The sequence below is a fragment of the Peromyscus eremicus genome, chromosome 9 (assembly GCF_949786415.1).
Source record: "Peromyscus eremicus chromosome 9, PerEre_H2_v1, whole genome shotgun sequence".
In the NCBI taxonomy this organism is placed as follows: Eukaryota; Metazoa; Chordata; class Mammalia; order Rodentia; family Cricetidae; genus Peromyscus; species Peromyscus eremicus.
In genome coordinates this window covers 84,713,758-84,735,104 of record NC_081425.1, presented here as the reverse complement: position 1 = coordinate 84,735,104, position 21,347 = coordinate 84,713,758, and the positions used below count along the sequence as shown (strand labels likewise).

Here is a 21,347-nt window from a genome sequence, read left to right as displayed (position 1 = left end):
CTCAATGGCAAAGTGTCTCTATTATCACCTCTCTGTCACAGGTGAGGTCAGGGACCATGGGGAAGACTAGACACCTGAGCTCTCAGAAGCCCCGCCTCTGGCAAGACACATCATCCATGTATAAGCCTGGCCTGAATGACATGCAGTGGGAAAATGCCATGATGCCAAGGAAAACAACATGGCAGAAAGAGCAGGTAATGTCTCTGCCTCATCTATAGAATGTGAGAAATCCTTACGAGACCCCATGAAAGTGAAACCAGGCACGATGATGCAAGCCCCATGGTGGCTGTGGTGGCTGACACACACATTAGCCATTAGCATCATTATTTCAGCTCCAGGAATCTCAGAACAACTCGGCCGAGCTCCCCTGACATCTGCTTTGCACTTTGCCACTGCTCTCCTTCCATTTCTGAGCAATGTGTCAATCAAAAGTTCACAAGGGGCCCCCACCTGGGCTAAACATAGGACAAGAGACCACTGATCCCACAGAGTCCAACTCAACTGACGGAGTAACACATAAAGGCTTCATGGGCAAGGTTCGAGTGTCCAATTGCTACAGACACAGAGGATTCAATCTTCCCAGCTACAGTTAAATGAGATCTTGACTACCGAAAGAGCAGCTGTGGTCCAGGCTCTGCCCACCAAGGACCAGCAGGCTGAATGCCCAAGTCAATTCTTCACCAGGTGTAACCTGTATCCTCTCTAACAAGCTGACTTAAGCTACCCAGTGAGACAGATGGACTGGACCAGCCTGGTGGAAGCTGCATCTGCAGGATGGCCTTGGAAAGCAGACCCCACTATGGCAAAGGGTCCCAGAAACTTCCAGTGTGGCTGCAAGGACCCTGCTGCCCCTTCACTGTGAGCCCTGAAAAGAAGACAGCAGTCTTCCTGAGCCTCAGTTTCTTTATCTATAAACCTGGCTCACAACAGTTGTTTTTCCTGGAACCAGACCTGGGATAACCTTCTAGCAGCATCACTGCCTCTTTCACAGGAAAGAGAAGGCAGCTTGCTCCTGTCACAGCTGGGAAAGGCAAAGCTGGGGACTGAACCCAGGCATGACTCTGGCACCCACCACACCTCTTTGAGGCCAGCCCCGGCCATCCTCCCAACACTCAGCAAAACTCAACTGAAATTACACAAGTCAACACTTTTCCAAAGGGTTAAGAATGAAATAAAATCTGCTTGATGCCCAAAGTTCAACCCTTCTAACTATTCTCACTTTAACTTGCTGATTGGGAGGGTCCTCTGAGGGCTACCAGGCTATGGAAACCTTCGCTCGGATTCCCTCGACCTCAAGCACAGTTCCTGCCCCAAGCCTGGCAATGCCCTCTGGAAGGAAATGAGGTGGGTTGTGAAGCTGATCGGGAATGTGCAGCCTAGCCAGGGAGACCCACAGCCATCCTCTGCAGTCCTGCATCCTTAGCTCCCTGGTCCTGGCCTCACCTTCTCTGCTCAGGGTGCAAGTACCATCAGCCTGCAAGCCTCACCTCAGGGCCTGGACTGAAGTCAGAAGCCCCAGTGTAAATCTGGGCCCGGCCCATCACCAGAGTGACCTCCTGCAATCACCTGAAGCCCTCACACCTTGTTTCCTCACCTGTAAAATGAAGATCTTAACAGTGGCTTACTGGCAGATGTGTGCTCAGGACAACAAAGAACCAAAGATTGTATATGGAGAGGATGCCCACACAGCTCAGTCAATGCTAGCCTGGTGACCAAGGCCATTGCTACTGCACCTCTAGTTACGGTCAAGAAAACAGAGACACTTGGGAGGCAGAGGCAGGTGGAGCTCTGTGAGTTCGAGGCCAGCCTGGTCTCCAAAGCAAGTTCCAGGAAAGGCGCAAAACTACACAGAGAAACCCTGTCTCGAAAAACCAAAAAAAAAAAAGAAAAGAAAAGAAAAGAAAACAGAGAGAGCTACAGGAAACAAGACTGCAAAGACCTACTGCATCTAGGAACAAGTTCTGCTGATTCTCTCCAGTACTGAAACAGCCACAGGCCCGTGCCTGACCACTTTTTATCAAACTCTTCAGGCAGTCTCTGGCCAAATGATTCTGGCAGTTTGGTACGCAGGGCAGTAACGGTGTTTCAGGAAACCAGACGGGAGAGAACGGAGTGAGCAAAATGACTGTCGGGCAGACACACAGAGAAAAAAGATGAGGTTCTTAAAAGTTGACTCAATCCCCAGCTTACTTTAAAGAGATAATCTTTTGTCACCATTGCCCCTGGAATTCCCAAACCCTGGCCCTCAGTGATGTCAACGTGTTCCTGGAGTGAGTACAGAGAACAGACTACCTAGCCCAGGACTCAGCTTGATTCCCTTCACTGGGTGACAATGGTCAAGTCACACTGCTGAGTCTGAAACAGGAGTGATATGATTCATCTAGAGGAAAGTCTCTGAGGTCCTTATGGAATCTGTGGTTCATTCTTGAGGCAAATCAACCCCAGGGCATCCTGCCTGCTATTGCCCCAGATGGCTGTAATGCAGCCAACCAGCTTAATTCATTGAACCAACCCATCACTCCAAAGCTTTCCATGCCCTCAACAGTATCGTATCACCCTGTTAGCCTTCCAGAAAAAAAGATTTAAGAGTCATGTCTCTCTTATCAAATTCTCGCCAGTTCTCTACATTCTAATTTGTGATTTTAAATGTCTTTACTTCACTCCCACCTGGTTAAAAACTCTGAAATGAGCCATAGGTAGATTCACCATTAATTTATACTTCAACAGTTCAGAGTCTGTGTAAACACAGAATGGTTCCCTTGTACATCATCATGAAGGAAGGACTAAGGGCTTGCTCCTGATAGAAAAAGGCAGCATCTTGCCATTTACCCACTTAAGATGTTTTTGTACAATTTAAAAGCAGCCTTTTCAACACAAACAGTGCTTCATTATGTCTCATTGTTATCTATTGACTGAAGAACATGCAAGAATGTCAGCTCCTAACAACACTGGCCACTTTCTAAGATTAAAATAATAAAACCACATCTCTTGGGAAATGTTTTTTGGAGGATGCGGGGCGGAGACTCTTCGCATGAATCCATACTACCCCTTGTTTTCTGGCTTGCAGCAGGTTCGCACAACGAGCAAATGCACTTAATGGACGAGATTTTACACATAATAAATGCTCAGAAACATGAATGACTAAGTGATAGCTGTGCTAAACTATTTGTTTTAATGGTCCCAGTTTCCATCCTCTTTTATGTAATCAAAGGATTACTTTAGAATATGGAAACACTTTCATTCATACGACAGTCAAACGTTGTGCCCTAACTCTTTAGACAGAGGGACTGCAGAGCCCGTCTGTCTGTGTGCACAGCACTTGTGAGTCTGAGAAAAGCACCGCACAGACACGCTCACTGTGCCCAGTCCCGCACTGTACACTGTACAAGGACCCCTGCTGTAGACTCCTCTTTGAGCTCTGTGAACGTGTGGGGCTGCTTCCCTTTGTGGAGAGGATAAAAGCTGTGCCGGTCTGAGCGGGCTCCCTTTTGCTGTCCCTGCTGGAAATGCTCACAGTCAGCAGAGGGCCCAGGTGCTAGTAACCCATGTACCCGAAGCACCGGGCAGCTCTGCGTTTCACTTTCCCACCACATCCATTTTGGGTCCATAAGATGGTTCAGTGGGTAAAGGCACTTACCATGCAAGCCTGGCAACCTGAATTCACACAGAACCCATTTTAAAAGGTAGAAAGAAGAACATCAGCTCCACAGAATGGTCCTCTCACCTCCACATACAAGCACTGTTGTGTGCACACATCATGTGCATGTATACACACACACACACACACACACACACACACACACACACATACACACTAATAAGTGTAAAATTCCATTTTATTTTATTTTCCAATTTTTTTTATATTTACATATTGTTTTGTCTGCACGTGTACTGTGCACACATTTGTGCCTGGTAACCATGGAAGCCAGAAAAAAGTGTTGAATCCCCTGAGACTGGAGTTCAGACAATTATGAGTGGCCACGTAGGAGCTAGGAATCGAACTCAGGTCCCCTGGAATAGCAGGCAGCACTCTTTAACCTCTGAGTTATCTCTCCAGCCCCTTAAAATTCCATTTTCTAATATTCCCCAGTGCCTTCTGGAGTAGAAGGGTCATTAAACCCTACATTAATTCCATAAAACAGAACATGTTTACTATGTATAAAAAAATTAAGTTGCTAATACAGAAGGAGCAGGAAAAAAACAAAAATTATCATGTAATTTTTTTCTTCCCCAGCTAAGAGGAACTGGAATACAGCATCTATCTCAAACTAAAGTGTAGCAAACACATGCAAACTAAGACCCAGTTTTGGGGCCAGCAAGACAGTTCCATGGGTAAAGGCGCTTGCTGCCCAAGTCTGGTGACTTGGAGTCAACCCCCCAGAAGCCACATGAAGGTGGGGGAAAATAAGTAACTCCACAGAGCTGTCCTCTGACTCCACACACGGCATGGCACACACACCTACACATGGCATGTACACACACACTGATCTTAAAAACTCCATTTTATTTTTTATTACTTATTTCTTAATACCCACAAAGAACACAGCATCCGGAAGTACTACGGCACACGAGCTCACAGCACCCAAAGCTTCTGAAGAATCAATTCTAGTCAATGGCTTTATCAAGTCAATGGTTCAAAAGAGAGTCTAGTATCTAGAGATTTGGGTCACAGACCTTCTTCCAGATGCTCCAGGATGCCTCCAACCCAAAGAGGCCATACTCGGCCCCAGGAGTCTTTTCTCTAGCCTGGGATGCAGAGCAAATAGTCACTCACCAAAGTGAAGTGACTGCTGGCATCGAAGAGGTGTGCTCTGGGAATAAGACGACGGAGAAGAGCATATTGAAGCCACACACTCATATACCGCAACTCACATACCCTGAAATTCAGAGCACGAAATTCCAAGGACTAAGCCAGAGAGGTGTCTGCCGGTACGCACAAAGAGGCTCACAGGAGGATGTTCAACAGGGTGACGCTTAAAATAGCAAACCCTTGGAATTAATGTTAAATGCTCATCAGAAAGGAAACAATTAACTAAACTGAGGTCCGTTCACGCATGGAATATTCACAACAGCTAATATGCTGCCAGATCTCTGCATACAGATGTGGCTAGATCCATAGAGCACGTAGCATAATACACGCACCATGTTCCTATTTCTGTGAAATTTAAAATACACACCAAACTGTGTGTGTGTGTGTGTGTGTGTGTGTATTTCAAAAGCCACAGATTATACAATATATAATATATACATTATACATAATATATATTTTATATGTATTATATAATATATAATCCAAAGGCTTGCACTAGACTAATTACAGCAATTACAAAAAGCTGTGTGGATAAAAGGAGACATTACTTTGAATTATTTTAATTATTTAAAAGAATGTATTCTTGTATCATTTGTATAAATTTTAAATGATGATATATAGTAAGAATTCAAAATATTAGAAACTAATATGGCTACTCTCTAATCTCATAGGTTTTCTCTGATGCAAAGGCAGCAACATGGCAAACCTTACCCAAAAGGGCTGTAAAATGGGGTATGGGGCCAACATAATTGGAACTGTAGGTCTCGGTAAATATTCATATTCTGTCAGTCTCTGTCTCTCTCTGCCTCTGTCTCTCTCTCTCTGTCTCTCTCTCTCTGTCTCTGTGTGTGTGAGTGTGTGTGTGCACATGTGTGTATACACGCATATGTGTACAAGTGTGAGTGGAGGCCAGAGGTCGACATTGGATATTGTCCTTGACTGCACTCACTTTTGTTTTTGAGACAGGGTCTCTTATTGACCATGGAACTTGCTAGTTTGGCTGGCCAGCACACCCCAGGGACCCTCCTATCCCTGCTTCCCTAGTTCTGGAATCACAGGTGCACACCAGCACACTCTGATTGTTTTTTTAATGCAGGTGAAGACCAAACTCAGATTCTCATGGTTGCTTGGCAGGACTTTACAGACCGAGCCACTTTACATGCCCTTCCTCCTTGACTTCCTTTCTTGTAAGTAAGTGTCCTCACAGCCCTGTAAATATTCTGTGAGGTCTTTGTGCTAGACATCCCCACAGCACGGAGACAGAGTGGGCTCTCTAGATCTGACTGTCCATGACGAGAGGAAAGAGAAGCCTGAACCTCTCACTCAGCCCAGTGTATCCCCACACCCCTCCTTCCAAGCTCGATTCCCACAGGGCCCACTGCCCAACAGACCACATCACTCTCACACTGTACAAGCCTTCCCTCCCTTTAGTCAGCCCCACAATTCCCTCTAGCCTGACCTTTTTGTTCGCTCATTCAGCAATTTCAACAGATGTTCTGGACTTCTAAAATTACCACTCACCTAGCAGGGAAGAAGAAAAAACACAGAAGGGATCTGGGGAGATGGCTCAGTTGCCACACAAGCCTAAGGACCTGAGTTTGAATCTAGCACCCATGTAAAAGCCAGACACAAAGCCGGGCGGTAGTGGCGCACGCCTTTAGGGAGGCAGAGGCAGGCGGATCTTTGTGAGTTCGAGGCCAGCCTGGTCTACAGAGCGAGATCCAGGAAAGGGGCAAAGCTACACAGAGAAACCCTGTCTCGAAAAAACAAAAACAAAAACAACCAAAAGCCAGACAGGATAGCACACGTCTGTAATCCCAGCGCAGGGGAGGTGGAGACAGGCAGATTCCCTACGGTCCACTGGCTGCTCAGCCAGGCCAAGTCAGTGAGCTGGGTTCAGTGAAAGACCCTGTCACAAAAAAAAAATATGGTTCTCCAACAATTGAGAAGATGCCCAACAGAGACCTGTACCTACATACATGCACACAGCACATGCACATTCACACACACACACACACACACACACACACACACACACACACAAATTAGCAGGAATTATTTTGTTGTCCGGGCACTTGTGAGGTTGAGAGGGAAGAATTTTAAGTTTAAAGCCAGCTTAAACTACATAACATGCCTGTCTCCAAAAAACAAAAGGAAAACAACTACTGTGAGATTCTGAAAAAAGCTTTTTTTTTTCTTCCAGTCTGAGCAGTGTCTGGGAGCTTTCTCCACCCTTGTGAAATGAATAAGGTTTCACCCTTCAAGGCCCTCTATCAAATAACACCTCCCCCAGGCAACTGCTTCACACACACACACACACACATTCAGACTTGCACACACTCACACACAAACACACTCACATACGTACATACACACAGCAGGGTAATTGTGAGGCTGACTGATTTTCTCAAGCAGTTCCTCTTTAATCCCCATCTTTAGTTGTTCTCACAATTTATTTCCCAGCTTTATTTGCCCAACAAAACATCCTTACTGCCCGAGAAAACCTCAGCCTGGAGAAAAAAAAAAAAAAAACACCTGAATGGGAAAGGCAACACACCCTCCGCCATTTTCCTGACTCCACCACATGAACAGAGCAGGGCTTGAAGAGCACCTTGCGACTTCTAATGGGCTTCTAAAGGCCCTCCTGGGTGGCCTTCGAGCCCCTCCTGGTCCAGGGACACTGTACCAACAGCTCTGTCCACAGTGCACACACCCAGTCAGCAGCAAGACTGGCAGAGTCTCCGTTACCTGTGCCCCTCTTCAGGACCCTTCTCTGACGAGGAGCTGCTGGAGTCTACTCAGGGGTTCTCCCTCAGTCACCAGGATTTAACAAGACACATGTGTCCTCACCACTGGGCAAGCTGTTCCCTCTACATCAGGTACTTGTCACATTTTGAAAAAAAAAATTAAAAATTAAACCAGCCGGGCGGTGGTGGCGCACGCCTTTAATCCCAGCACTCGGGAGGCAGAGCCAGGTGGATCTCTGTGAGTTCGAGGCCAGCCTGGGCTACCAAGTGAGTTCCAGGAAAGGCACAAAGCTACACAGAGAAACCTTGTCTCGAAAAACCAAAAAAAAAAAAAAAAAAAAATTAAACCAATGCTGGGCGAGGTGGGCCTGCCCACCAACCTACTCCAAGGGTCTCTGCCTCCTCCCGGTCATTTTCAATATATTAATCCTGAGCAGAGATTAAGAAAGGAATGCACATCCTGCACAGCTCCTTCTCCACCCCACCCTCCCACCCTACCCCACCCGACCCTGCCCAGGAGAACGATGAGGCAGCGTGTGAGGGCGGTCTATAGGAATCAGTAAGACTCAGGCCTCAGATGCCCCCCCAGGGGGGTAGAATGACGGAACCCTTCGGCCATCTCTAACTCCCCCCTTTTCCAGCTCCATCAGAGGCAGTTTTCACTCCCTGAACTTTTCAGCTCAGCCAAGTTACTGAACAGCAGCTGGGTGTGGCTCTGTGGTAGAGCACTCATCTTGCGCCATGCTCGACACTCTGCGTTCAATCCCCGAGCACTGTAAGCAGAAACAACTACAGCCACACAGATCACACTCTGTCTTCCAGCTAAGCCCACGGAGCACAACCCAAAGGGTTCTGGCTGACACTCTAATACACCCAAACGTCCTCACTTTGAGGCAGTCTTAGGAGATCTCCTGTCTGATGCAACAGTGAGAGTTGCTTCTTAAAAAACAAAGACGCCCAATGAATGGAGACACTGCTAGAACTTTCCTTAAGGAGCTCTAACAGTGGGGCTCTGGCTCTTTAAGGCTGGATGCCATTTCTGCAAAACCACCAGTGCTCAGCTGAAGTCAGGTCTACTCAACAGAAGATCAAGCCGGACAATCGGTCCTTGTCAAAACAAAGGAGACACTGGGAGAGATGAGGTGCTTCACACCCTGTTGATGGGACCAGTTTCAGGTGACGTTTTATAAATCCATCTACTCTGGTCATTTTGTGGCCATCCCTCCACCAAAGCTCACATGAAAAGTGACAACACCCCCCCCCAAAAGAAATCATTCACATGTAGCCTGTGTACACCACTGAACACAGAAGCCAGCTCTGGGCAGGATTCAGAAAGTACCCCAAGCACTGCCTTGCACCCTTCTCCCCTGGTTCAAATGTGAAAAGTTTAATTTGCCATGAAACAAAGACACAGTCCTGAAATCACAGGTGAACTCTGACAGGTGTTTCCTGTAATCTCATTAATACTGGACAAGAAGTCAGCACCACATTAATCATTAGCCAATTGTTGAAAATTAACTAATGATCTATAAGGACAGTCGTGGAGTCGTTACTCATTGATTTACTCTTTCGACATGCATTTCCTGATGCGCCTACTATGTGCCAGGTGCAGACCTACCTCCGCAAAGCTACATCCCTGAACCAGACTCCATTTCCAGCCTCTATGGACTCCTGTTACAGCTTCCTTCAAACTCTATTAACTAGTCAACCAAACGGCAGGCTGCATACCCCCGAAGCCGTGTGCAGAACCCCTGCACGCAAAGTGCTTCCCATCACAGCTACTGAACAGAGTAGACGGTGGGCAACAGCTATAAAGAGGAAAGTGTACCATGCTGGGCAGAGTCCAGTGAGGATGCAAGTACGTAATGGGCAGAGAGGGCAGGAGGCAGAGAAGACCGAGCAGAGGAGGAAGCCCTTGAGTTGTCCTGGAAGAACAGCTACAAGCTAGGTATGCTGCACTACATAAGAAGTTCAACCCGAGTGGAAACGACAGAGCAAAGATCTACGTGGGTATCAGCTCTGCATTCACCAAGCCCATCGAGCCCACAGCCAGGCTCTGTGACTTCTGGTGCTGGTGCTGTATTATACCTCACTCTACTCTGCAAATCACATGACCATGCAGCTATAGTCCGACGGGGGGGGGGGGGGTCACAGTGCCTCATCCCTCATCCCACAGCATCCCTGGCCACTGTGGTATACCCAGTCCCAATGACAAGTATCTGCACCCCAGAACAGCTTCTCGGAGGGGTCCCTACCACTATCTGCTACTTGGAGCCATGGAATCGGAGCCGCAAATGTGTAAGAGCCCTGTCTCTGATATCATCTTGGAGAGCTCCTAAAGAGTCCTCAGAGAGGCCTGTCACCCAAGAAATCCTCAATGTGACTCAGAGAAAGGACAGAGCACTTCAGGGAGGCACTGTTCCTGAGACACCCACTCACTTGGCAGTCCCAAACGTTGACTTACTGAACATCTACTACGTACCACCGTGCCAGGCATGGGTCAGGGAGCTGCAAGTGGATCACTAAAGACAAATCGCTAAGTACCACGAGAGAAAGGCTCAGCTAAGATTGTTCAAGTCTTCAGATCTGGGTCAGCAAAGATGTCGTACAGGAACCTGTGCTTGAGATTATTAAGCAGCTACATGGAGTCATCTCAGGGGAGGAAAACAGTACAAGAAAAAGACAGGAAGTGGACAAGCAGAAGAGAGGTGCCCTTGGGGGTTTGGGGTGAGGAAATGGAGGAGGCACAGCTGAGGAGCAGAGAATGGACCAACAAAGGCTAGGTGGCCCCAAGCCACGGTGTTTGGCCTCTCCTCAATGGGCAACGGGAGCCACAGGAGCCTCGGGGTCACTCCAGAAGACCATCTGATAGTTTGGGGGATGAAGAGGAAGAGGATGATGGCAGGAATTTTACAAAGGTAAAACACCAACACCATAAAAATACAAACATGTGAGCAAGATGAAGACGAAGAGATGGACAAACTTCTGTTCGGCTTAAAAACTTATTTCATGAGACCTGGTCTGAGAGAGGCTCTCTGCTAAGCAGAAAGCACGGAAGCTGAGTCACGGAGAAGCCAGGCCCTCCCAAGGTGCCAGGCCAGACAGCAAGGGTGCTCTGCATGGGTAGGTGGGGGGTCCCCCTTTCAGACGACTGGAGTATGGCAGAGAGGTGAGAGGCAGCCTGTGGGGGAAGAGGGCCGGGGACAGTCACACAGGCTGTCATGTCCACTGTTCAACCACATCAGTTTGCCTGTGGGAAACTGAAATCTGGAGCATGAATGAAGTAAAGTGTGTCCACCCCGGGGAAACGGACCTTGCGATCATCCCCACTCCGACACCTGACACAGAAGAGCTTCTCTCCTTGGTGCCAGCAGGAAGAGAAAGGAAATGATACACACTTTCCGTGGAACGGAGGAAGTACTGCTACCAGGAGGGGTATTACGTGGGAACCCAGTGAGCCGCTCGGTTTCCATGGCTTCAGCCTCCACTCAGCAAGTCCACCAATGAAAGCTGCATAGAGACTTGCTGTTCACGCTTAAAAAAATAACAAGAGTAACACTCTAACCCTGGGAAAACTTGTTGCCACCAAGGTAGTCTCCAAGTCCCCAACGCTGGGTGTGTTTACACACAACACAGGCCCAACACAGACTGGACCCCAGGGGGATGGTCACACTTCTTAACTCACGAAAGTATTCATTTCGTTCACGTGAAACAGGCGGACACACCAGCCATCGGCTAGCCCTGTGTCTCAGTCTAAGGACTTGTCACACATACTCTCACCAAAGGCAAAGAAAACGGCCAGAGCCCCGCTCCACCCAGCTTTGCAACCCACGTCGGCCCTGCCCCTTGCGTTGTCACTCACGTTAAATGAAAGGTATTTACTACCGATGAAAGAGAAGCTTTGCTCAGCTGCCTCTAAACCCATCCCAAAAACAGAGCAATCGCTTCGGTCCAAATTGGGTCAAATGTATAAAAAAATAAAAAAATTTAAAAAAATCTGACTCCCTGGTGGGAGGACAGACAGGGGACCTTGCTCAGAGTCAGGGGGAAATCCACCAAGATCCTCCCTTCCTACAGCAGGAAAGGCAATGTTTCAAGTCAGATAGTGTATAAACTCATCTGACCACGTGACGTCCAAGTGAAAGCGAGACAGGGACTTTAATGCCCGGAGTCTGGGGATGCTCAGTGAAGAAATCAAAGGAATATATATATCTATTGGTTTTTAGAAAGGCTGGCCAGCTAATACACGACCCACCTCCGGTCAGAACAAGTTTAGTACTTCAGAACTACCCAGAAAGCACCCACTAGGAAGGGCTACAGGGGAAGAGGGGAGATTTAGCTATTTCCTTCATATTGCATTTGCTCACTTCTTAGCTGAGACGTCCAAATGGTCTGGCACTTCTCTTAGTGTCCTGAATTTCCTCAGGAGGAAGCAAATCTGAATATTAATTGGCTTACGCATTCAGCTACATTAATTATTCCACTGATCTAAATTAATCTGCCATTCTGAAAGGTATTTATTTTCTAAGTTTGTTTAATCATTTCTCTTGAGCTACAGAAGGCAACAAACTGGGTCACCATTCACGTCGTTAAATTTGGTAACAAGGCTGACACCATCTGTGGCCTAGACTACGATGACCCATCCCCATGGATGGAGGCTTTCCGCCACTTCCACTTTCCCTTTTCAAAATGATAATCTGAAGTCTACAACTAAACCAAAAGCCATTTAAAACGTCCAAAGTCTCACAGGTAATCTCTTACAGAAGAGGGAGGGAGGGAGGGAGGGGTGTGTGTGTGTGTGTGTGTGTGTGTGTGTGTGTGTGTGTGTGTGTGTGTTCATTCTTATTAGGCCATAGTTTTCAGGAGAAACAGTCAAAATTTTTAATACTTTAGAAAGCAAACTGCCAAAACCCAAAATACAAACAGACACCATGTTACACCTGAAATATACACCGCATTTAAAATGTCATAAGAAATCCTGAACATAAACCAGGAAAGCCAAATTCATAAAAACATAGCTTCCCCTCAGGCTGCCAGCCAAGCTCTGCCTGACCAGGAAAAGCCTAGTGCATAGAGTGTTCTTTGCCCGGTTAAAATGCTTCCACACCACAATCCAAAGCAAATGGAACCAACTAAAAGAGGAGCTGAGCTTCCTGCTACCCAGAATTCCCTCCTTCGTCTACCATTCCACATGGCTTCCGATTGTGAAGAATTAGCCCTTGCAAATAAAAAAATAAAAAAAAAAACCTGAAATGGCTTCTGCATCAGAGAAGAAAGACAACAGAACGTCGCAGGTTTTTAAATAATCTAGTGATCTTAGCCAGTCTCCTTAACTGCCAGGTGGGTGAATGGTTATATAGAAAGGTCTGAGATGTGTCCCTGCATATGCCCAGTGGGCAGCTGAGTGGAACAAGATCCAAATTTCAACCCAATGTACTTCAGTGCCTTTCTTTTTAAAAACTCTATCAACTTTTCCCAAAAGGAAGTTCCGTGAAATACTAGTTCCATGATATCAAAGTCTTCTGCCAAAAAAAAAAAAAAAAAAAAAAAGCTCAAAGAATGCATAACCAATTACTTTCAGTGACTAGCTGAGTTAAACAAAGTGAAATCTGCTTTTTAACTGCACAACTTCCCAGAGATTTTTTTTCTCAACTCATGTACACAGTAAATTTTTAAGAGGGCAATAAAGTATATGGAAACATCCTGGAGCATTTAACCACGATTCGTTCTAAAATCTACTTGGAGTATTTTTGTAGGCCACGGGGTATAAACTCCACTTTCATACTGATTCAGTTCCCAAATTGTATTCTATATAATTAGGTTTGTTGTATTCTACATCTATAAAAATTAAAGTTTACATGCAAAATCCATGATAATTCTTATCTACCAGGAAAATTAACCACAGTATCCACTACTCAAAAACAACACTGGAATTCTTAAAAGCTAATATTATGTACCAAAAGCCTGTGCAGAGAGAAAAGTTATTTTAAAATCCTTCTACAAATTTCTTCCATAAAAGTTCCATCTCTATTTATATAAGACTCATGACTTTGAACACTTTCATTCAGCATAAACCTAAGAATTCAGGTCAAACCTAAAAACCAGTAACAACAGCACAGCCCCACTGTTACAAAGCTTTGGAAAATACAGTGTACATAACTGTAAACTATACCACGCACAAAGCTGGCTGCCAGCTTAGGTTTGAGGCAGGGGGTAACTGTATACCATCGCAAGAAGGAATTCTAAGTCACTTACCAAGTTATGATTTGTTGAATTAGAATCATCTTCAGGGAATGGGATGTAAATAGCTAAGGCCACACAATTGGCAAAAATAGCCAATAATATAAATATGTCAAATGGTCTGAAAGTTTTTGTTAAGGAATATAGGCATTATGCAAACAGCGGACATCCCTCTTATCACATTCCCAATCATTCACACTTGAATTGCTTTTAAAATGAAAACCACCCACCCATCACCCACCACCCATCCCTTTACCCACAGACACGTCGTTCTGTGACTACTGAGTTTTCAGCAGAAATGACTTTCTCTGTCCCTCACAGTAGGTTGTCCTATCCTGTGACTTCCCCTCAGCCTGTTCGTCTACTGCAAGGATCATGCCACGCTGGTTCTTTTGGTGCACATTGTGTATTAAAACCTGTAAGTAAAGAGCCGTTAGCTGGGTCACTGGGTAAAGCGGGTGGGTCTCTGCTTTCTGTGCTTTGGAAAGTGGCAAGGATCTTACTAAATCACCTGTCATAGACACACAAAGGTAAGCATTATGACCCTGACCTCTCCCACAGATCCTTGCCACTGGGTTAGAGCCATTTTCTCAGAGGCTGCGTCAGTCTGAACTCCTGATGGGGACTGGTCCAGGCAAAGCCACTGGGACTATCTCCATCCTCTCTGTGAGCCTGGGTGACACGTCCCAGCCCCTCAGATGTTGTGATAATCAGGCTGCCAGCTCTCTCCTCTGCCTTCTCTACCAGAGTAATCAATAACTGTAACTGTTTCAGATTAGAGCTAGGCTCTGCTCACTTCATAATGTGCTGTTTCTGTGTTCAATTTATAAACAAATTAAATTTAAAAGCCACCAGAAATCAGCACCAGACACTTTCAAAATAGGCTCTAACGATTTAAAATCTCGGAGGGCTGTCTGGAAGAGTCACTCTGAGATGAGCCTTTAACAGACACTTGCTTAAACATTCTGTTAGTAGGAGACATTGTCAACACTGGCAACCCAAATCTTGACATCTGGCCAATAGCTGTTTCCTGGCCCTTTGGAAACAGCAGGTTTGTTGAGCACAGACCTAATATGCAAATTCCTGGGCTTCAATTTCAACAGTGCTCATGTATAATAACCTTTTTCCCTCAAGAGGCAAGGCAGCAGTCTTACTAAATCCCTCCAGGTGCTAAAGATTCAGGGATAGGAACAGTCTCCTGATGATGGCCTTCTGGGAACCCCCAAAGTGACGCAAGAAACAAATGCCCCTTGCCTGTCTGGAGACAGATAGCTTCGGGGTCTATAAGCCTCACCCTTTTGAAGAGCTCGGATAACTCACTGGAGTAAGGACAGGAATAGCATTATCCTCTTACTAACTTTGATGGGTTTATTTTTAAGCCAGTTAGCTTTAATCATATTGATTTCTCAACTCCGTTATAAAATCTTTTACCCAGGGATCTGACTTTAGGAAGACTTCAGAATTCTCTTTTCATTTTTTTTTTCTCTCTTTGCAGGTCCCCTCTGACACTTTAAGTCAACAGCCCTGAAGTCATTCCCTATAAAGACAGGCTTAGTATTTCCCCTCCCCACCATCTTGCTTCCTCTCCTATTTCTCAATCCATACCTAAAACGATAGACCCACAAATCTGTGAACTGCCAACACTGCTCGGGAAGGTAAATGTAAGCCTCTGGGGTGGCTCTTTCTTGGCAGTGTTGAAGTTTCAGTCAACAGTAGAGGACATCTTCCCACTACAAGAAACAGGTGGGTCTGAGCGGGCAGCTTCTGATAAGGGGAACATCTCGCCCCCCTCCACCCTCCACCCTCTTGCCAGCCTAGAACAACAAACTGTCTTCTCCCAGGGCTCACTGGGCCTGACTGAGCTGATGTCTATAAGCTGTTCCCTAAAAGGGAAGGGTCAGTTACTCTCTACCTGTTATAGAAATTGTCCCGTTGTACACAGACATCCTGAACTGGCAATTGTGTCTCCTGAGCCCTGTACACATACTTGCATCAGCAACTCAAGAAAGAGCTAGTGGTGAGACCCAGGAATTCATTCTGACATGGAAACTGCTGTGTACACACTCCTGTGCACAAAGGGAAACGGCATCTCCCTCCACGGGCAAGGAATGACTCTGCTCAGAGGTCTTCAGGCGCCTCATACCAACCTCAGAAGGAGGATATGTTTCGGGCGAGTTCATGCCTCCTCTCAATTCCAGGGAGACCACCTAAGCACATCCCTAACTTAGCAGCCCCCTCTTGGCCTATCTGAGTGTTCTGTCCTCAGACTAGAGAATTTAAAGAGAAAATGCACACCCACAGCCCCAAGTATGTGAGAGACGCCATAACTCATTCTAGAGGAGAGACATCTGTGCTAAAAGAAAAAGCACGTGAAAACCTTCATATTCTGCCCTGGCATTCAGCTGCTCTCTCCAAAACCTTTCTAGACAGTTGCTTCATTTTAACTCCTGTCCATGAGCAGACAAAATAAACGAGCTAAGACAGAGATCATGCAGACAGCTGCCTCAGTGGGAACCTAGATTTTTAGAGGTCTTCAGCAATCTTACAACATGGCCTCTCCCTCCCCTGAGCCTACTGAGGAAAGATCCACGCACACACCTCTGCCTGCTGCCAGGAAATACTCAGAGGGCCTATCGGCCCCAAACACCCTTCTGGGAAAAGGGAACGCTTTATTTTACCCTGCCCAAAGAAGCATTATGATTAATTAGAAAGCATGTGCTCAAAATAAGGCTACAGCCAACCTTTCTAAGGTGGTGGGGCCTGGCCCCCAGATCTGGAGAAGGGAATAAGCAGGTAGAAGCAATGTTGTTTTCTAAGATCTGGGGCATAGTAATGAAAGTTCAGTTTTCAAAATACAGAGAACCCCAGAAATGTGACTTCAGTCCAGTCTAAAGTTATAGTTGGAGATACACACACACACACACACACACACACACACACACACACACACACACACACACGTGCAGCACCCGCCGGTTCCTCCCTGAGAGCTGACTGTCACTCCCAGTGCTGGAAGGAAGCAATGCTCACCAGGCTCCCCTGCATAGCTTCTGAGCACTCATAGCTGTACGGCTTTTTTTTTTTTTCCTTTGAGTTTATCAAAAGGAAATTCCAGGAAGTCATGGCATTGATCAGCCAATGATAATAAGTAGTAATAATATCAAAAGTAATCCCTCCCTAGGAAGCAAATGTTCATGTTTACAGCTACCTGCACCAATTAGAATCACCAAATAGCAGAGCCAGAAGCAACCATAGCATTCACTGTAGCTGCAAAGGCAAATTCTAGTCGTCGGAACCAAAAGATTCCACTAAAGGTCACTTCCAGTACAGACTGAAAATAGTCCCAATCTTTTTTTTTTGAATCAGCATTCCTCATACAAGCTAAATGACTATAACTGCCCCCACAAAACATAACAGCTTTAAAACAACTATCTGGTATCCTAAAACCAAAGGTCACTTTCATATTTTAACTCCCTACCACTTTGAAGTTGCAGTCTTCACTCCCTTCCCCCAGCACCACACACACACACACACACACACACACACACACACACACACACAGATGTCAAGGCTAAATATACCCATGGAGCCACCCTCCACAAGCTAAGATAGGAAGCTGTAGCCCGTGAGACCCCTTGCCTACAGCTTCTATTGCTCACATTCCAGAATGCTAAAGAAGCTGTGCTAAGTGTCAGTGCAGACAGCAAATCCTTTTGAAGCACAGATGGTAAGCGAGAAGACTTCCCACAGAAAAAGGATACTTCCATTCCACTATACTAATGCAGGCTCTTCGGATGGGGTTATTGAGCGATAAACAGAAGAGGGCGCGGGCAGGCCGGCTGTTGGACGAGTTACCCTGTTTTTTGCTCTTGGCGTATTGCTGACGTTTTCTTTGGGAGATTGATCCTACAGGTGGAGGTGCGGAGGTGCTCATGGTCTGGGCGGCCTTGGCCTGTCTGGCAGCATCGATTGCAGCTTGCCAAGACAGGACCGTTTGCTTGGAGCTGTTCGGCTGAGAAGTTGGTCCTTCACCAGAAACAGGGAGTCTGGTGCCTCTTGCATAGTTTGCCTCTGAGGAGAAGATGAAAAGAGATTTTTAAAAAAATGAAAATAAAAGACCTCAATCCATACTATCTTTGAAAAGCAAAGGTGTTGCCCGTCGATAATAAAAGGAATTGTTCTTGTGTTTCCATTTGAACCTCGTGTCCTATTTTTCACAAGCAGTGGGGTTTGGTCAGGCAATACAACAAGAAAAGTGCACAGAGCTCTGCTCTGCATGTCAATCATGCAGGATCGTCGCTGCACCACACCCAATCACATTAGTGCTCTCTCATACCTATGTCTTCAAAGAGAATCTTTCCGTGCCTCTCTCTGACAAGCTGAGGCCAGTCTCAATTTATCCCATGTCTTCTCTGACTTTGAAAACACATGTATCTCTCATGGTCTAACAGATATGCACAACTGCCTTTCTCTGAAATTAATTACTAATACACACACAGCCAATAATTCAATAGCCTTAACCATTTTTAAGGTGTTCCTCCAACATCTTTCCACAGCCACAAATGTTTTTTTTTTTTTTTTCTACATGGAAAAAAAAGTCTTCACTGGCACCAGGCAATACCAAAAGCCCCATAACAAATATCTAGATTATGCACTAACACTTCCTGCAAATGAAAATTCATGATGCTTGGGACTCATTTCCTCCACAAGCTTCCGAAAACAGAAAAACATCTTTAGGGCTTTTTTGCATTTTAAATTGCAGCAGCAGCAGCAGCAGCAGCCAAGCCAGCAACCAGTCAGCCTGCATCCCTACACCTAAGAGACAGGATGCATTATGCCAGGGAGCCTCAAGGCCTATGCGAGAATTATCTCATTGCTCGGAGCTGCTGCGGAGTAGCATCCAGGTACACACAAGGCGAAAACCCAAGGGGGCCTCCATGTGTGAAGCTCCCCTCCCTGTGCGTCAGGCCAGTCCTCGGAAGGTCTCACAGGTGCCCACACTGGGCCCCCATCGCCTCTGCTAAAGCAGAAGTCCAAGTAAGAGTGGTGGCGGAGAGGTTGGAGGGATGGGCGTTTGCAAAACCAATTATCACTAAGTAAAGAGTCAAAGCAATCACAGGTCTCCTGCCCGGCAAGCCCGAGACAGAAGCAAAGCAGGCAGGCAGCACACAATCTGAGCTCAGCGACTAGTCTTGCCAAGCTTTGCCTTTGAGAAGCGCTCACCGGGAAAGGCGTCAAGCATACCAGGGTTGGAAGATGCCAACGACCTCCAAAGAGGGAGGCTGGCCAAAAGCCACCCCAACCTCCCTAGACCCAGCCCCGCTGGTGTGGAAACTGCACGTGGTGCTGTGGCGGCCGGGCTGAGTTGCAGAGCCCCACAGCGGCAGCGACTCTCTGGGCATTGCTAGGTTACGGACGTGTGCACAGGAGGCGCTGGGAGCGGGAATACACACTCCACCCGACCCTGTTCCCCCATATCCCAAAACCTGGGCTTCTCTCAAGAAAGGTGGGACGTGTACTTTACCATACGACCCAGGGGGTAAAAGTGGAGCAACCCTAGAATTTTCCTGATGCTACTAGGGACCTTCTTCTTGGTCAACCAGGGCCGGGGGAGGAGGGGAAGGAGAGAAGAGGCTGGAAAGGGGGCTCAGGCTGAAGACTAACACCCATCGCTCGGGGGCGAGGAAAGAGGAAAGTTGAGACCGAGGACAGTGAACCTGAATCCCCTGACTCGTGCCCCTTGGCTGCACATTACTCCACACACCCAAAGGCCGCCCCCACCCCAACAAATGCAGAATTAACTCTGACATTCAGGGCCTGAAGGGGGAGAACGGAGTAGCTGCCGCGCATCTCCCCTTTCTATGTAGATGACACCAAGCCAGAAGCATCATCTCCAACCCCCTCAACCCACCCAGCGCATGGGAGATGGGGGGGGGGGCGCCGTTGAGAAGAGGAGGATCATGATAGGATGAGGTTTAGCAGCGGGTACCCGGGCTCTGGCTGCTCACCGTTCGCGTGGTCCTCTTGCTGCTGCCGTTGATGCTGCATTTTTTTCATCATCATCATCATCATCATCCACGAACATTTATTGAGCGCCTACTGTGTGCAGGGCACTATGCTCAGCGTTAGGGAGGGGGAGGAACGGGTAAGGGGGTTACGGATAGGTAGGAGCCGCGGTCCCTGCCCTTATTTTCGCTTCAGCAGGGGGTGGGGAAGGACAGAGACAAATAACCAAAAATAAGGATAATTTATAAAAACCGCCTGCCACCCACGCTCCTTCTTTTTTCAAAAATGGAGCAAAATAAACTTTTTGTAAAAAATAAAATCAGATGTATATATTATCTTAATAATATATACATGTAATTTATTTTATTATTTTTTTTTTTTTTGCTGCAAAGGCGAATTGGCTTGGTCCCCTCCTCTAGCGGAGGGACGCCGCGGTGGTGCCCGCCCGGCCGCCCGGGCCGCTCGGCGCGCCCCCCATGCCTCCCGTCCGCCCGCCGCGGTGCCCGGTGCCCCGCCGCCGCCCGCGCCGCCGCTGGCTCGGGACCGCGGGCAGCCGGAGCTCACATCCGGGGACGGAGGCGCTCGCCCGCCCGCCCGCCCGCCCGCTCCGCGCCCGCCGCGCCGCGCTGCACGCCGGCTTCGCCCTGGCGACGCTGCGCGCCCGCCGCCGTCCCCCGCCCTCCCCCGCGCGCCCAGGCCTCCCACCGGCCGCGCCGCGCCCCAGCTGCCGGCCTGCGGCCCACGCGCCCCCGGGGCTCCACGGCAAGCGACTCGGGCTGCCGCCACCCCCGGCCTGGCGCGGCTGACCGAGGGTTAAGCGCGCTGCAGCCGCCAGCCGCCGGGTTAACCCCCTCGGCGCCGCGCCCCTTCCCCGAGCCAGGCCCGTGGGGCCCCGTGCCTGCTGCTGGGGGCGCGGATGCGCCGCTCCTCTGCAGGGCGTCCCTGGGCGGAGGCTGCTGGGGCTCCTGGGGTCCCCCTGGGCGACTTCAGGTGGTCCAGGCTCGCGGCACACCTGGGAGAGGCCCCGCCCCCCCCTTGCCCCCCGGGAACCCAGGTGTCCGCAGGCGATCGCCGCTGCGGCATCAAAGCTCACGGTTCGCTGGCTCTGCCTGGACCAGACAGGCGTCCCCCACCCCCGCTTCCTCCAGTTTGGGGGTACAGAGGAATGGGGGAGTCCTGCTCTTTAGGGAGCACTAACTGTCCTCGGGGAACTGCCCTCAGCCCTGGCTCCCCCTCCTCCGCACCCTCCCTCGCCCTTTGCATACGTGGCGGGGGGCTCCCTCCCTCTCACCACCACCTCCACGTGTGTTTGGAGGCAGGTACAGAGAAGTGACAGCCAAGGTCTTTCAAGCCACTAGTGCCGAGAGGTATACAGTGTAGCTCAAATAGATGACTCGGTTAGGAATGAAGACTTTGTTTTGTACCTTCTCGGCCTCCTGTTTGGAGTGAGGGAGGTCTACAGGGCCCAGCTCCTGTCTAGAGGGGGGAAATACTGTATCTAGTGGATGACTGATATTTTTCATTTAGCTTTGTGCTGGCTGTTG

At 47.9% G+C, this 21,347-nt stretch overlaps 1 protein-coding gene across 2 annotated transcripts in view; it reads right to left on the bottom strand.

The window, feature by feature from the left end:
* The window catches only part of Cacna1d (calcium voltage-gated channel subunit alpha1 D), a 304,192-nt gene extending 284,100 nt beyond the window's left edge, over positions 1-20,092 (bottom strand). For both annotated transcript variants that reach the window (XM_059273955.1, XM_059273957.1), the window contains exons 1-3: positions 19,806-20,092; positions 17,559-17,868; positions 13,813-13,918 (exon numbers count right to left, since the gene is read on the bottom strand). In XM_059273955.1, the coding sequence (XP_059129938.1) occupies positions 13,813-13,918; positions 17,559-17,868; positions 19,806-19,872 (483 nt within the window). In that variant the 5' untranslated portion in view covers positions 19,873-20,092. The remainder of the gene's footprint in view (positions 1-13,812; positions 13,919-17,558; positions 17,869-19,805) is intronic.
* Between the last annotated feature and the right edge of the window lie 1,255 nt (positions 20,093-21,347).